Source organism: Poromitra crassiceps (assembly GCF_964638095.1).
Source record: "Poromitra crassiceps genome assembly, chromosome: 14".
Taxonomy (NCBI): Eukaryota; Metazoa; Chordata; class Actinopteri; order Beryciformes; family Melamphaidae; genus Poromitra; species Poromitra crassiceps.
This window is the reverse complement of record NC_139633.1, coordinates 35212604-35230881: the sequence shown is the minus strand read 5'-3', so window position 1 is coordinate 35230881 and position 18278 is coordinate 35212604. Positions and strand designations below refer to the sequence as shown.

General features: G+C 42.4%; 1 protein-coding gene across 1 annotated transcript; it reads right to left on the bottom strand.

Annotated features, from left to right (window-relative positions):
* Window positions 1–4500: 4500 nt before the first annotated feature.
* LOC310789167 (protein NLRC3-like) lies at window positions 4501–10997 on the bottom strand (the record flags this gene model as incomplete). Its single annotated transcript, XM_083650757.1, has 3 exons — window positions 4501–4505; window positions 4766–6391; window positions 10724–10997. The coding sequence occupies 3 exons, from the start codon at window positions 10995–10997 to the stop codon at window positions 4501–4503; spliced, it is 1905 nt and encodes a 634-aa protein (XP_083506883.1).
* Between the last annotated feature and the right edge of the window lie 7281 nt (window positions 10998–18278).

Sequence of the window (18278 nt, the reverse complement as noted above, 5' to 3'; positions counted from 1 at the left end):
TTATGTAATAAAGGAGCATCCCAATGCCACATTTAAATCGTTTCACTGTAGGGAGTTGTTGCTATTTCAGTCTGGAGTAACCTGTCAAACCTGTGAATAATGTTGTCTGTGATGTGTTATGCCGGTAAATGGACAGTAGAGGGCGCGGGCGTCCCTGCGTGTTCTGTTTACAACCCCACGAGCCAGACAGGAAACCAGGTTAGATTCAGAAGGCTACGGCCCAATTCCAATCCGCCCCCTAAAGACTCAAGCCCTGAACCCTCAGTCCCTCTAATGGCCGCCATCTGAAAGTGGTTGAGTCATCAAGTGTGGAAGGGATCCACATTGGATAAATAGGAGGATTGGGACAGCAGAGCCCTTTGCACTTGACAAGATGATGTTGACTCTGGCAGGTTTGGGGTTCGCTATATATTGTTTATTGTCAAGATGCTTTGAGGGATAGACTCCCCGATGAGTCTGTTCTCATCCAGGCTCTGGACAACAGGTCATTTAAAAATAAATGTAGCCTACTGCAAAATCTGCAATCTGCAACATGTGTAATTATAATTAAAATAAGCATAATAATGACATGTCACCCAACATTATACACAATGTCAATACTGTACAATACAGATTCTGTAATTTTTTTTCTCATTCATCAAAAAAGTTGTGGATTGCAATTGTAATAGAAATGATCGATGATTATTCTAGGATTGTGTAAAATAACTACTTGCATTCCTCTGATATAATATTTTTGTCTAATCTGAAATCCCTATTAATGTAATGTTTCATTGTCAATTAAGGCATTCCAGCGCACTCGCAAACACCGCGTTTCGCGCGTGTGTTCTTTTATTTTTTTGACAGATATTTGCAGCCTTCCCTGTTTTATACGTCACAACGCTATGCATTGTGGGCAATTCCCTTTCCGTAAGTGGCCATAGCTGCTCCCTTACGGTAAGGGGGCAGAAAGGGCTCACTCTGAGCCCTCATTCACTTTGCGATTTCACTGTGGGACATCCCTAAGCCCTCACTCCCTTCACGTGAACGCGCCTCTAAGGGCTTGAGGCAGTAAGGGGGCGGATTGGAATTGGGCCTACGTGTGTGAACAGTGACAACGAGACAAGAGCTAGCTGAGCTAATCTGTGTGTGTATTGTGTGTTTCACAGGTAAGAGTTGAATTACGGTTAAGACAGATAACAACATACAGTGTGAATAGGCGACTGGGTGGCGTGAGTGTGTGTTTAGATGCATGAATGGGGATATGACTAGCATTATTAGCTAAGCGCTAACCTGTTAGCTTGGCGATCTCAATAGCTAACATTAGCATGATGTTGCAGTAGCCCTGGTAAAATATGCAAGGGGAAAGGTATTAACGTAGTTTAACAGCTGTTTGGGATGTATGGGTGTGAATGTGTGTATGGATGATGGTACATGGAGTTTGTTATGGTTTGATTCATGTGCTAGTAGTGTTTAGAAAGAGACTGTAAATGCTATCTTGAATGTAATGGTTACTGGGTTACCTCATGTTGTATTGGGATGGAAGAGGGTTGTATTCCAGTGAACAGTAATGATGTTGCAGGGCATTAGTTGCAGTGATTGTTAACCCTTGCATGGTCTTCGGGTCAATCTGACCCGTTTTAGAATTTCAACATCAAGGAAAAGTATGTTAAAATATTTTTTTCTCTATGAAACTTATTCTGCTTGGCTCATTTACTGTACTAAACATGTGATATGAAAATGGTACATTTCATGCATTTGCTAACCACCCCCTGCATCAACATATAACACCCATGGTCTTCGGGTCAATTTGACCCGGCCATTGAAAGTGGAGGCTAAAAGGGGTCAGAAGTGAAATTTAGACAATTTCTTTCTTTGAAAATGTTAAACATATTGGCATTTTCTAGTAAACATTGCATTATGACACACACACACACACACACACACACACACACACACACACACACACACACACAATGAAAGTTCACTCAGAGTTGACAGTATGTTTTGATACTTTTTTGCTATTTTTAGCTACAGGTCACCTCTCTTGCACCTGTGTGGGCGGAATTTTCTCCGAGAAACCCCGGGAAAGAGTTGTTGAGATAAGCATTTTGTTGCCAGTAGGTGGCGCTATGCCGAATTGCCTGGAATTCAGCTCCCTGCACTCCGTTGGGTCCCCCTAAGCGCACTCCCCGAGTTTGAAGTTGATCGGACCAGGGGTTCTCTAGATAAACCACTTGTTGTGTTGCCAGTAGGTGGCGCTATGCCGAATTGCACGAAAACAGGTCACTGTTCTCCGTCACGTACTCCTTAGTACACTCCTAAAGTTTGAAGTAGATCCGACCAACGGTTCTGGAGATCCGGGAGGAACACACAAGGAACACACGCACTGTGTTGCCAGTAGGTGGCGCTATACCGAATTGCACGAAAACAGGTCACTGTACTCCATCACGTACTCCTTAGTACACTCCCAAAGTTTGAAGTAGATCCGACCAATGGTTCTCGAGATCCGGGAGGAACACACGCACGCACGAACACACGTACGCACAGACGCACAGACAGACAGACGACTGACAGCGACAATCTCATAATCTCCTCGCGGAGATAATAAATAAACTTGAGTAGCTCTTTATTAAAATGAAGAACAAACTATGATTAGTAGGATTTTTGGGGTTTATAACGACTTTAGAATGGTTGAACTTGAGCCGGGTCAAATTGACTCGAACGCCCTCGGTGTGACTAAAAGACGAAGACCACACGAGGGTTGCTGATAAATATAGTATTATAGAGAATATTGATTTTGGGTAGAGTTGAATAATTAAAGGGATTTAAAATAATAATATAGATTAATGGGAATTAATGACCATGTGTTTAGAATATATTTTGGGGATTATTGAATGTGTTTATGTGCCAATTGAAATATGTTGTCTAAAGAAGTGTGAATTGAAGTGAATATTATTACGGCTATATGAGAAACTGTTGTTAATGTGATAATGTCATAAGTTGGAATTGGAATATGATATGATGTCATCATTTGCCAGACAGGAAACCAGGTTAGATTCAGAAGGCTACGTGGGTGAACAGTGACAACGAGACAAGAGCTAGCTGAGCTAATCTGTGTGTGTATTGTGTGTTTCACAGCACCCGGATGAAAATAAATAAAACAAATGTGTTGGCACAAGTTGGACTCCTCGTTAATCTAATAAGTGTAACAGATGCACCATTAATAAATATGTATTATTGCCATTCCCAAGTTCGTTAAAGCGATATCTCAAGAACGGCTTGATGGAATTTCTGCCAATTTGGCTCAAACGTCGAGTTGGGCGCAAGGATGAACGGATTACATTTTGGTGATCAAAGGTCAAGGTCACTGTGACCTCTCGAATGCCATTTTCAAGCTTGTTAATGCAATATATCAGGAATGCCTTGATGGAGTTTCTTCGAATTTGCCTCAAACGTCCACTTGGACTCAAGGATGAACTGATTACATTTTGGTAGTCAAAGTTCAAGGTCACTGTGACCTCACACACCCAATTTCCAAGCTCTGTAACGCAACATCTCAGGAGCGCCTTGACGGAATTTCTTCCAATTTGCCTCAAATGGCGATTTGGACTCAAGAATGAACTAATGGCGGAGGCATAAGTCTGCGTTGCATTCGTTCTAGTTTGTTATGTCATGCTGTTACGTTATGTCTTGTCATGTCTGTCAGGAGTATTTGTTCCTCGCCTGTGAGCTTTTAAGGTGTTGGGTAGGCTGTGAAAATGAATTGTCCTTCTGAGATAAATAAAGTCATCTGAATCTGAATCTGAATCCAAGGAGAGGTCCTCATGGAATGTAATTCACATATCATGGAAAGTAATTCACATATCATGGAAAGTAATTCACATATCATGGAAAGTAATTCACATATCATGGAAAGTAATTCACATAGACTAGGAAGTCTTGGTAAATATTGGATTCACAATTGGTTTTAAAATGACATGAACAGAGATAATCCTCTACATGATATGTGTTTATGTGAGCTGTACATCATCCAGCTTATTACACGGTTACTAACTAAAGAAATCAAAATGTAACTAGGAGAGGCACTCCCCTTGTTAATTTGATTATTAAAGCAACAGCATTTACTGGACTTCTTTCTGCAGATTGATATGACCCACGGCCTCCGGAGTCTGTCATCAGAATTGTCTGTTATAAGCAATGGTCTAATACACAGAAATAACAGACTGCAGAATGCCGTGATCGACCAATCAGAATCAAGCATTCAACAAAGCCGTGTGATAATTGCTGATAGTAACGTGTATGTGAATCAGGATTTAAATGGTTGTCTGTTGAACACGAAGAGGAATACTCACCTGAGAGTCTCCAGTCTACAGTGTGGACTCTCCAGTCCAGCAGAGATCAGCTTCACACCTGCATCTTTCAGGATGTTGTCACTCAGGTCCAGCTCTCTCAGACTGGAGGACTGGGAGCTGAGCACTGAGGCCAGAGCTTCACAGCTTCTCTCTGACAGCTGACAGCCACTCAGCCTGAAGAAGAATTGGTGAGAGAGATATACAACACATTTGAAAATGTATATATATTTTATTTAATATATTTGATCTACCCAGTTATGTATGAACCTACATAGCTTTATTCGAGGCTTTGACCACTGGCAGCAGCCTCAGAAGAGCCTTGTCTGAAGCAGAGTATTTCTTCAGGTCAAACTCGTCCAGCTCTTCTTCTGATGACAGTAAGATGAAGACCAGAGCCGACCACTGAGCAGGGGAGATTTTGACCGTAGAGAGACTTCCTGATCTCAGGTACTGTTGGATCTCCTCCACTAGAGAATGGTCATTCAACTCATTCAGACAGTGGAACAGATTGATGTTTGTCTCTGCAGAGGGATTCTTCTTGATCTTCTTCTTGATGTACTGGACTGTTTCCTGATTGGTCTGTGAGCTACTTCTTGTCTGTGGCAGCAGGCCTCGTAGGAGAGTCTGATTGGTCTCCAGTGAAAGGCCCAGGAGGAAGCGGAGGAACAAGTCCAGATGTCCATTTGGACTCAGTAAGGCCTTGTCCACAGCACTCTGGTAGAGATATTTTACTGCTGATCTGGGTCTGAGTAGCCTAGACAACCTGGAGGCTTCTGACAGTGGATTGACACCAGTCTTGAATGAGAACATGACATGAACAGCAGCCATAAACTCTTGAATGCTCAGATGGACAAAGCAGAAGAACTGGTCCTGGTGCAGCCCCCACTCCTCTTTAAAGATCTGTGTGAAGACTCCAGAGTACACTGAGGCTTTTCTGATATCAATACCACACTGTTTCAGGTCTTCTTCATAGAAGATCAGGTGGCCTTCCTCCAGCTGCTCAAAAGCCAGTTTTCCCAGAGAGAGAATCATGTCCCTGTTCTGTGTCCAGTGTGGATCTGTCTCAGTTCCCTCGTGATACTTTGCACTCTGCAATTTGGACTGAACCACCAGGAAGTGGATGTACATCGCAGTCAGGGTCTTGGGCAGGTTTTCTGTGTCACAGGTTTTCAACAGATGCTTCAGAACTTTAGCAGTGATCAAGCAGAACACTGGGATGTGGCACATGTTGTGGAGGCTCCTTGAATTCTTGATGTGGGAGATGATTGTGTTGGCCTGCTGCTCAACATCTCTGAAACTCTTCCTGAAGTAGTCTTCTTTCTGTTGGTCATTGAAGCCTCTCACCTCTGTTACCATGTCAATGTACTCAGAAGGGATCTGACTGGCTGCTGCAGGTCGTGTGGTTATCCAGATGTGAGCAAGCGGAAGCAGATTCCCCTTGATGAGGTTTGTCAGCAACACCTCCACTGAGGTTGACTGTGTAACATCATCCAGGAACTCGTTGTTCTTGAAGTCTAGAGGAAGTCTACACTCATCCAGACCATCAAAGATGAACATAACTGGGAATTTGTCAAACCTGCAGATTCCTGCTTTTTTGGTCTCAGGAAAGAAGTGGTGAAGAAGTTTCACCAAGCTGAACTGTTTCTCTTTCAGCTGATTCAAATCTCGGAAAGGGATTGGAAATATGAATTGCATATCCTGGTTGGCTTTGTCTTCAGTCCAGTCCAGAGTGAGCTTCTGTGTTAAGACTGTTTTCCCAATGCCAGCCACTCCCTTTGTCAGCACTGTTCTGGTTGGTTCATCTCTTCCAGGTAAGGGTTTAAAGATGTCTTCACTTTTGATTGTGTTTTCTGGAATCACTGGTTTCCTGGATGCCGTTTCAATCTTCCTGAATTCATGTTCATTGTCGGCCTCTCCAGTCTCTTCCTCTGTGAGGAAGAGCTCTGTGAAGATCTCATTCAGAAGTATCAACTTTTCTGAGTTTGTGATTCCCTCAAACAAACGCTGAAACTTCTTCTTCAAGTTGGATTTGTGTTTAGTCCGGCACTCTGCAAGCATCTCTGAATGAACAGACAACAATGAGAGAATGGTATAGTAATTATGAGTAATGCTAATATTTCCTGTCCATATTCTAAACATGAATTTATTTAGTAAGCTCATCCTGGCGTTTAATGGAGTTGAAGGTATAAGCTGTTGTACAGTCAGTTATTATTACTCAACAGGGAGTTAGGGTGAGGGTCATGCAACAGGGAGGTTGATGCAACCAATCAGATTCTCTATAGACACTTTTCCACTGTGCTGATAATTCCTACAATCTGTGCTTTATTGTTTGTGTTGGCAACTTTTGTGTTGAACAAGCAGATACTTTCTATACTAAAATGGCAGCCTGCCCCTCTTCACAAATCTATTGTCTGGACATAGGCTAATGAAAGCAGACTCACACTCTATATACATTTCATTTAGGGCTGTCAATCGATTAAAATATTTAATCGCTATTAACTCATTCTCTGCCAGGGTCATTTCGGTCTGTGTGCTCCCAGTGCCAGGATTTTGAGCATATTTCCTGATCTTCCAGGACCCACAGAATATTCTGTGCTAGGAATAAAATTACACAACATATCTCACAATAAAGCAGAGACTCTCTTCTTACCCCTTGTAAAAAACTGAAACTCGACCATGTTTCCTTGTTTAGTTACAAGCAGTGGAAGTTAGCTTGTTTTCACTAAAAATGCCCTCCTTTGTAACAGAAATAGGAGAAAAATAGGTTTTTAGTGAATGACACCGTTTCAAGCAGAACTCTCTTTTGAGCCTTTTATTTTTTGCCTCAGTGACACATCAGACATATACAGTATTTGTTTTCCCAAATAAAAAAATAAAAAATAAAAAATAAGATAATGTATTTTACAGTTGCCATGTGGATTTTTAGCTTAGCTTGATAAAAGCATAAACAAATGGAACGAACCCTTGTGGTCACACTCACACTCTCTCTCTCTCTCTCTCTCTCTCTCTCTCTCTCTCTCTCTCTCTCTCTCTCTCTCTCTCACACACACACACACACACACAGGAATAACGAGTGCTGTAACGTTACCTGCTGTCACGTTACCTCTCATAACTAACGTTAGCACAGAAGATCACACAATAGCTACGTTAGTGCTGTAAACTTTGAAATGTTTATGTGACACATGTTTCGCCTTGGTTGCTGGGGACGGGTGTGTGACGCGGTTTGACGTATCCATGTGATTCCCCTTCCCTTGAGTGTGACAGAGCTCTCAAGCTGGCAAGCTGGCAAGCTGGCAAGCTGGCAAGAGGAAACGTGAAGCGAGTCATGCCGGCGGCATAAGTTATAAACAATGCGTGACAATTATACTCGAATGTTGTGTGTGATCATTTCATCTCAAACACGATACAAAAAATAGGCTACTTTTTACCATCGTCATCGCTCCAAGTGGCACCCATTTCTCCTCCTCCGATTCATCCGTGTCAGAACGCTGTGAAGGGGAGCCTTCGTAGCAACAACAAAAACGCTGGCGTCTTCCTCACCATCGTCGCCAGCCGAGAACTCTGGATCGGAGTCTGTTTCGACCACAGGCTCCACCCATAAATACTAAACTAGCGGGTTGCTTTTATCAGTTTGACTTGAAACAATGTCACAGGCTGGGAAAGTGTCTGATGTAATGTAAACAGCCAAAACATGAAAGTACGTCCGAGTACGTCCTTGGCACAGAACGCCATTGTAAAAAGTACGTCCGAGTACGTCTTTGGCAGAGAATGAGTTAATTGCATGATTCTCCATAGTTAATCACGATTAATCGCAAATTAATCTCACTCTTTTTTTTAATCGGTTCTAAATCTTCCGTAAACGGAGGTACCTTAAATCTGGTATTTTCTTGTGCCAGTTAAAAACACTTGAGAGCTTTGTTCAAATATGCACTGTTGCATGGGTAGTATTATCATTAGCTATTATCATTAGTATGGGTACGTATTTGGCCATTGGTATTGTTATTATTGCTACTAGTTACTAGGTATGGGCATCGAATTTCGAATTTTCGAATAATCGTTGTTATTATCAAGGTCGACTTTTATTATTGAAAGTCGAAATTCGGGGGATTTTTTTTTTTTTTGGTGAAATGTTGCATTGTCTGCCCTGATTCTAAGTATAGTCGAATCGCTTGGTTTGAGCAAGTAAAACAATTTTTATAAGCATTTTAAGCAAGGTTTATGGAAAAATGAATGGCGGATGAAATCCCATGAAGAGGGAGAGGGGGTGACTTTGGCACCCCTTTGGCACTCAGACCTGAGCCTACTAAATATTTAATGAACCACTCATGATTGTCAAAACTGTTTTTTATTTTCGAAAATGTCAATGTCATGTAACATGTTCTTTACTTCAGTGGTGCAATGCTTGTTTGAGCTAAAAATCCACAGCAGAAGCTTTTTCTATTAATTAATAAAGCCTTAGACTTAGAATCAGGGGAGACAATGCAACATTTAACTCACAATTTATTTATTTTAAATTACATTTTTTTTTTTTTTACATTTATTTATTTATTTTCGAATTTCGATTAAAAGTCGACTTTGGCCAGCGAATTTCGAATAGTGTTTTTGCTAGAAATGCCCATCCCTACTAGTTACTGGGAATACACATCTCTCAGGCTGCACTCTGTGAAGTTAACTGTGCTATCCTCCACATCTCTCGAGCCACAGTGTGTGCAGACAAGAGCAGCTGCGTGCCTGCTCTCTCCCCCCTCTCTCTTTCCCCCCCTGTCTTTGGTCTCGACCTAGTTTCAAGATGAAGACCAGTCATGTTACCTCACATCACAATAGGCATCAGCTCCCAGTCAAGTGTAATCCTAGTGTGACGTCCGTTATGACGTGTGACTCATCACCCCATCCTCAATAGCCAATCAGCCCCTGTCAACATGCCAATATGACGTCACTGCGGAGGCTATGAGGTGGCAGTACATATAGCCATGCTCAGCGCGTAGGGGTGTCACAATATTTCGTCGCACGATATATCGCGATATCGAAACGTCACGATATGCGTATCGTCAGAGAATTTTTTTTTTTTTTTTTTTTTTTTTTTTGCTCCTGAATAATAATAGAACAAATTTAGCAGAATCAACACGCACGAGTGAGGGGGTAGACTACTACTGGGATGGCAAAACAGCTCAAGGGGTACATAAGTTTAGGGACCATTGAGCATGAGTTATTTAAGAAATAGATTACTTTATTTTTCTTTCACCATGCAACAAACATTTAGTTTGTGACAGTGTGACACATTCTATTGCAAGAGAAGCATTATCTTCCATGTTGTTTTATAGTTATTATAATAACAATTTCCAAAAACAGCATTTGTTTTGTATTTTGTGTATTTCAAATGAAAGTATTTTCCCAGGGCTCCCTTGAAAAGAGGTTTCGATTTCAATGGGACTCACATGGTTAAATAAATGATAACTAAATACATAAAAATTATTTACTTTTGTTATGTTAAAAAGAATATTGTTAAAATATCGTATCGTATCGTTATCGTGAACCCAATATCGTGTATGGTATCGTATCGTGAAATTAGTGTATTGTGACACCCCTATCAGCGCGTCATCATCCTCTTTCCCTGATCCTTCACCTCCATGGTCGCTGTACCTGGGCAGGTCGTATCCCCTCCTCTGAAGCTGCGTTTCGCCCCACCCACCTCCCCAGTCCACCACCAACGTCTTGACTCCTGAAGAATTCCCTACAGGGGGGGATTCTCTATCCTAGTCTGAGCAGATGCCCTCCTCTCTCACCACAAGAAGAGAGGCATCTTACCACGGAGTCATTATGCCAAAGAATCAGTTGCCATGCTGCCATGCAATAGAATTAGTTGCCATGCCATTTCGTGCCATAGAACTAACCGCCATGCCATTCGTGAATAAAGCTCGCTTGTTAAACTTTACCCACTGGTCTCTCATGATTGAATATATATATATATATATATATATATATATATACTGTATATTTGAGAGAGACAGAGTAGACAGACTAGTTACTGCGTATTCCCAGTAACTACTAGCAATAATAACAATACCAATGGCCAAATACTTACCCATACTAATGATAATAGCTAATGATAATAGCTACTCCCCATGCAATAGTGTATGTTTGCACAAAACTCTCAAGTGTTGTTAACTGGCACAAGAAAATGTCAGGTTTAAGGTACCTCGGTTTAAGGTAGATTTACAACAGATCAAATTAATTGTGCGATTAATCGTGATTAACTGTGGACTCACACTCTATATACATTGTTGGCAAAAAGTGTTTTTAAATAATTTTGTCATATATGTCATATCTTACAAATCATTTTATGTGATGCATGCTTGCATAAAGTCGCATTTTATAATTGTCCCATTACTTACCTTCGGGTCCTGAACTGGTTTTTAATAATCGTTGCAGTAGATCATTCTTGAGGATCTTCCTCAGAACCTCTTTGGTCACCTCCAGAGTGTATTCGCTGTAGGTCTGGAACATGTGATCTACTGTGTCCAGCCTGTCTGCCTTCTCCAGGCGGCTCTTTGGGATGGCTGGGATGTCTAGGATGCCAGTCTGCTGTAGGAACCACTTGAACCTCTTGAACTCGTCATCTCCCAAATCATCCAAAGTTCCCAAGAGCAGCTCTACAGGTGTCGCCATCGTTGCTCCCTGATGAGAAGACATTAGGATTAGTTGACCATACTATTGATGCTGTAACTGTGAGCTTGCAGATAATAGCGCCCTCATCTGACTGGCAGTTCTCACTTTTGAATGGCTCCGGTTCCAGGAAGTGAATTTCCCATTCATTCGTTTCAGAACATTCTTATAAAGTTTGAATCCTGGAAGCAAGCCAACCAGCTAAGATATGAATCATGACTATGAAACAACAACAACAAAAGGGGGGTAAATGGCAAATGTTTTATTTATATTGTTTGCAGTTTTCTCTTCTTTTTTCTTCTTCTTTATTGTGTGGCTCATAATACTGTCAATTAGTGGTGTAAAATTAATTTCCGGTTTATACTGCAGTGCTTATATATCGTTCCTCCACAGAGGTGCTAAAGTAGAGTAGTCTAAGTAATAATCATGATAGGAATAATATAATAAGAATCTCTGTGTGTGAGTCAGCAAATTCTGTTGGGCCACAGCTATGCCATCTTATGTGCGACCGTGCAGAGCCAGATTTTTAATTAGGGACGATTAATGTTTGAAAGTCCAAATGCCAAAAATGTCACATGAAGGACAAAACCCTACATGCTCCCCTGTAAAACTGCTCAACACCCCCGGGTGTGCTGTTGTTTTCCTATGGGCAGAGCGCTGCTGCATATCGTTGGGTGGCACTGCTCTCCATGGGAAAACAATGGTACAGCAGCAGTGCTACACTTAGCGTCACAAAATAAAATAAATACACAGCGTTCAAATTTGCCACCGAGCGCTGCGCTCCACGTTCAAATTATTTCAACTTTGACCTTGTTACCGCTGACCTTTCATGAGTGCATGACACATGTGGAAGGAACCTGGGTCCAGAGATGGGAAGTAACGAAGTACCATACTTCATTACTGTACTTAAGTAGATTTTCCGGGTATCTACTGCTGAGTATTTATTTTTCTGACAAGTTTTTACTTTTACTCCCTACATTTTAACACAAGTATCTGTACTTTCTACTCCTTACATTTTCAAAACAAGCTTGTTACTTTAGTTTTAATGCACAACAACAACGATTAAAGAAAGACAGAGAAGAAACGGGGCATAATGAATAGAGATAGCTCATTCCAGGCTCCGCCAATAGTATGGAATGGCACTCGTCCGGTCCCCTAAATGTCAGCTTGTGATTGGCTCTCTGTCAATGTTACGAAACTTCATTGGCTAGACAGTCTCCTAAGGGGGCGTTGACATAACCTGGAAAAGAAGTGCACAGTCCAGCCACCAGACCACATCATGTATCGATGTATCAGAACCACACACCAAACGTGACAACGCTGCCATAAGAAAGACGAGAGACGGACACTCGGTCGCGCTGAGAAATTGCGTCTGTGAATAGTGATGTTCATGTCAGCCAGAGGAACCAGCAACATGAGCGATGCCGCTGAAAGTGAGGTTGAAGTTGTCAACACTGCAGACTCGAACGAGCCAGACGCTCTGGCAGTGTAGCTTTTTCTTTTTCCAAGTCTCTTGTTTACTTGGCGTAATAGTTGTCTGATCAGACACTAGAGAAAGAAACACAGGACAAGCAGGGTATAGTTACATCTTGTCTTCTGTTTTCAAAACTCAGTGTTTGTATGTGCTCCAGAGGCTTCAATAAAGTAGGAGACACCTTGTATCCAACAGTTAAACTTTTGTGATTAATGATTTGCATATTCATATATCCTGCAAATATGAATGAGGGAGCAATAGATGTCATTTTAAGGATTTTAATGGGATAATTTGACTGTTTTTGTGGAAAAACTACAGCACAGAGTTTTAAGATGTATAAAAACACGTTTGTAGGGGATATTTTAAGTTCAATAGTCTTCAAATTATATTATTAATATATGATGTGAGGTTCAGTTAGCTTTGCACAGAAACATCCGGTAAAAATACTTTTTACTTTTACTCATTGAGTAAATTTCATAGCCTGTACTTTTTTTACTTTTACTTGAGTAAATACATGTAGTTGAATCAGTAGGCTACTTCTCTGGCAGTGTAGCTTTTTCTTTTTCCAAGTCTCTTGGCGTAATAGTTGTCTGATCAGACACTAAAGAAACACAGGACAAGCAGGGTATAGTTACATCTTGTCTTGTGTTTTCAAAACTCAGTGTTTGTATCCAGAGGCTTCAATAAAGTAGGAGACACCTTGTATCCAACAGTTACACTTTTGTGATTAATGATTTGCATATTCATATATCCTGCAAATATGAATGAGGGAGGAATAGATGTCATTTTAAGGATTTGAATGGAATAATTTGACTGTTTCTGTGAAAAAACTACAGCACAGAGTTTTAAGATGTATAAAAACACGTTTGTAGGGGATATTTTAAGTTCAATAGTCTTCAAATTATATTATTAATATATGATGTGAGGTTCAGTTACATGTAGCTTTGCACAGAAACATCCGGTAAAAATACTTTTTTTTACTTTTACTCATTGAGTACATTTTATAGCCTGTACTTTTTTACTTTTACTTGAGTAAATAGTTGAATCAGTACTTCTACTTTTACCAGAGTCGTTTTTTTACACAAGTAACTGTGGAAGACCGGGGATAGTTGTAACATGGGTCAGTTGTAACCAGTGTTGGGACTAACGCGTTATTAAGTAACGCGTTACAGTAACTAAGTTACTTTTTGCGGTAACGAGTACTGTAACGAATTACTTCATCAGTAACGTAACGTACTTACAATTATTGCGGTTTAAACAGGCTCGTTACTCGTTACTCCACGATTCTGTGCGGGACCTACAGCAGCGAGGGTAGAGAGGAAAATGCGAGTCTGACGGCGGTCTGATGAGGAAGTAGGCTAATCGTGCGGCACTTCTATATTTTCTAATGTTACTGGACCAAATTCTGATAGTGAAACGGGTCATTTTGCGCGAGCTGTGTTGTGTACGGTAGCGGTGTTCACTTCACACCGCTCAGCGAGTCAGCAGCATGGAGCCCTCTCCTCCTCGCTTCTCTCAGGCTGTCTGTCACCAGTGCCCTGCTGCACCAGGCAAGCACAGCACTCGTCTCTCACTTACAGATTCCCCTCGCGTTGGAGGGTGTTCACGGTGTGTTTCGCGTTGTTTGGTCATGAAATGGGGAAAAAATGCCTGCAAGTCTGCTGCCTTTTGGAGATGAACTGCTATTAAAGGCAGCCGCGACGAGCGGCTGCTTTGAGGCTCTGCTCTGTCCCTATCTGCAGGCAGCGCTGGGCTCTGCTGCTCACTGTCACTCCGCTTTTACAAATGGTAACCACAGTGTTTATGTTGTTCAGCCAGGATATTATAGACTATTGATACAGTTGTTAATTATACAGTGCCAAAAGTGTACTGGCTACTTTTTGAAGGCAATAATAAATATGCCTCAATGTTGTCTTGTCCCACACTGTGCTACAGCAACCCCAAAATAATGTGTGTGCATTAATAAGATAATTGAGAGTTAAAAAAAAAGTAACTCAAAAGTAACTTTCCTAGTAACTAAGTTACCTGGAAAGTAACGAGTAACTTAAAGTAACTGAGTTACTTTTCAGAGCAGTAACTAGTAACTGTAACTAAGTTACTAATTAAAAGTAACTTGCCCAACACTGGTTGTAACACTTTCCATTCCTCCAATCAGGAGCAAGTTATGAATCACCTGATTCACTCTGCACATGCTCAGTTTAGTCCTTAGTCCACATGTGAGGAAGTAGCAGCCTGTGGCAGATATAGCCAATTTTAGGAGGAAAAAACTAATTTTGAGGTAAGAAAGTATATTTTTTTACTTAACACATTCACTGCCAGCCGTTTTTTTTTTTACTGTAGGTAGGTTCTGCCAGAGTTTTTTTTTGAGGATTCTGGCTTATCTTTCAAGACCCGAGGATTCTTTTCTGCTAAGATTTTGTGAACACACAATATCTCAAAAGAACTAATAGAATGTGTGCTTTCTCTGTCTAAAATAGTTAGTTTGTAGAGTTAGTAGTTATGTAAGCATTAGCAGTTGAATACAGCATGGTTTCAGCGTCTGAAAAATTATTCAGAGATAAACGGCTTTTTGTGAAATTCGATAGAACAGTCACTTTAACCATTCATTTTTGGCATCAGTAAGACGTCAGACATCTAAACAATAGTTTTGAACAGTAATTTCCTCCATAACAGCAGGAAACCCCCCTCTGCTTCCAACTCCTCCCTCCGTGGGCGTTCTCCTCCGCCCTCCTTGGCTCTGCAGCGGGTCTGTGACAAACGAGTTGCTGCTGCTGCTGCTGCCTGGCAGTCTGGATGGGGCTCGCTGGATGGGTTTCACTCGTTTCTTGGCGGTCCGGTTGAGAGCTCTGATGAAGCTCTTGCGATTCTGGGCTTATTTATGGTGCGTGTTTCAAAGTGTGCATCCAGTCTATTCTTGGAACCCCCCACCGTTGCCACCGCTGTGCGTCAGCGCGAAAGTGAAAGCGTTTTCGCCATCCATTTTACAGTATGAGAACGGCTTCCTCGCGCTTTTCCCTCCAGTTTTGGCTCGCCTCTTTCTACTGTGGAGAGACATGTCGCCACTCAGTGGGTCGGTAAAATAGATTATACACATTCAATACCTCCAATCCTGGTATAGGAGACGTAAAAGGGTTAGATCAACGTCCCACCGTCAAAAAAAAAAAATGGATTTTGTTTGACGTAAAAACACGTCATTGGCAGTGAACGTGTTAATTTATTTTTTTGATAGCATTGCCTGCTTTGTAGTTAAACTCATCAAACTTAACTCATGTTAATTATGTGTCTATGTAGCTATTTTACATGCAGATTGTTAGTGCTAATGTTTTAGCTGTTAGCTGTAAGGTAAGCTACTTCATAGAGACAGTCCGCATGTCTGGGAACGCCCACAAAATGTTAAACGGCTGGCGCGCGAGTGGGGTAAAACCGCTGATATATCTCATGGGCTGACTCACCAAAAGACGGTGCTGCGGCTCTAAACTACAGGTTTGGGGGTTCTAGAGCAGAACACATGACGTCTGCTCAGATGTGCGTATACTGCGGTGGTTAAATACCCGATCGTGTCTGCCTGGGCTGGGCTATCAGTCAAATTCTAACTTTGCTGAATGGATAGAACGGGGTTTTTTACCCCACCCTGACCACGCCCCCAGCCAGGCTGAGCCAGCTATTGTGGGCGTTCCTAGTGCCTGTATTGGCGTTCCCAGACATGCAGACTGTCTCTATGGCTACAAGTGTCTGGGTCAGTTGTAACACATGAACAAATCGTACAAACTACCCCAAGCAAATGTGTAATTGAATTTATGTTTTCTTTGAATTTCAGTATGACTCAGTCTTGGCAGAGAAAGCCTGACTGTACAAAATAGTGACTCCCTGGACTTCAACTCCCATGATCCTCCTCACCTCACATTTGCCCTTTCCCCTGATTCACTCACCCATGCACACCTGCCAGCACTCCGGACTAATTACATACTGATACACTACGTTACTGCATGCTGCAGAGCTCTCTCTGGGTCTGATACACTATGTTACTGCATGCTGCAGATCTCTCTCTGGGTCTGATACACTACATTACTGCATGCTGCAGATCTCTTTCTGGGTCTGATACACTACGTTACTGCATGCTGCAGAGCTCTCTCTGGGTCTGATACACTACGTTACTGCATGCTGCAGATCTCTTTCTGGGTCTGATACACTACGTTACTGCATGCTGCAGAGCTCTCTCTGGGTCTGATACACTACGTTACTGCATGCTGCAGAGCTCTCTCTGGGTCTGATACACTACGTTACTGCATGCTGCAGAGCCTCTCTGGGTCTGATACACTACGTTACTGCATGCTGCAGAGCTCTCTCTGGGTCTGATACACTACGTTACTGCATGCTGCAGATCTCTCTCTGGGTCTGATACACTACGTTACTGCATGCTGCAGAGCTCTCTCTGGGTCTGATACACTACGTTACTGCATGCTGCAGAGCTCTCTCTGGGTCTGATACACTACGTTACTGCATGCTGCAGAGCTCTCTCTGGGTCTGATACACTACGTTACTGCATGCTGCAGAGCTCTCTCTGGGTCTGATACACTAGGTTACTGCATGCTGCAGAGCTCTCTCTGGGTCTGATACACTATGTTACTGCATGCTGCAGAGCTCTCTCTGGGTCTGATACACTACGTTACTGCATGCTGCAGAGCTCTCTCTGGGTCTGATACACTAGGTTACTGCATGCTGCAGAGCTCTCTCTGGGTCTGATACACTATGTTACTGCATGCTGCAGATCTCTGGGTCTGATACACTATGTTACTGCATGCTGCAGATCTCTCTCTGGGTCTGATACACTAGGTTACTGCATGCTGCAGAGCTCTCTCTGGGTCTGATACACTAGGTTACTGCATGCTGCAGAGCTCTCTCTCGGTCTGATACACTATGTTACTGCATGCTGCAGATCTCTCTCTGGGTCTGATACACTACGTTACTGCATGCTGCAGATCTCTCTCTGGGTCTGATACACTACGTTACTGCATGCTGCAGATCTCTCTCTGGGTCTGATACACTACGTTACTGCATGCTGCAGATCTCTCTCTGGGTCTGATACAATACGTTTCTGCATGCTGCAGATCTCTCTCTGGGTCTGATACACTACGTTACTGCATGCTGCAGAGCTCTCTCTGGGTCTGATACACTATGTTACTGCATGCTGCAGAGCTCTCTCTGGGTCTGATACACTATGTTACTGCATGCTGCAGATCTCTGTCTGGGTCTGATACACTATGTTACTGCATGCTGCAGATCTCTCTCTGGGTCTGATACACTATGTTACTGCATGCTGCAGAGCTCTCTCTGGGTCTGATACACTACGTTACTGCATGCTGCAGAGCTCTCTCTGGGTCTGGGACGCTTTCCCCCAGCCGGCTGGTAATGGGAGGGAACCGTTCACTTGGCCAGTCATATGCCAGGGATGGTTATGCACTAGTTAGTGCACTAGTTAGTGCACTAGTTAGTTAGTTATGTTAGGGATGGATACAGTCCTGCCCAATCAGCAATGACTTTGCGGTGACGCGAGGTCAACCCACTCATGGGAGGCACAGCCCATTTTTCGAACCACTCTCTCATTGCTCATTGCTGCTACGACCTGTCACTCATTCAATTTCACCCCCCTAGACGCGCCCCCAAACCCCAGCAGTGGCTGTGAAGTGGTACAGACTAATTTATGTAGTATGCGGAGCGCAGCAATTCAACGTAATATTTGAGTCTGGGGAGAGACTAGTGTAGAGCTGACTGACAGTGCAAGACAATTAAGCACACTAATATTCAGCTGG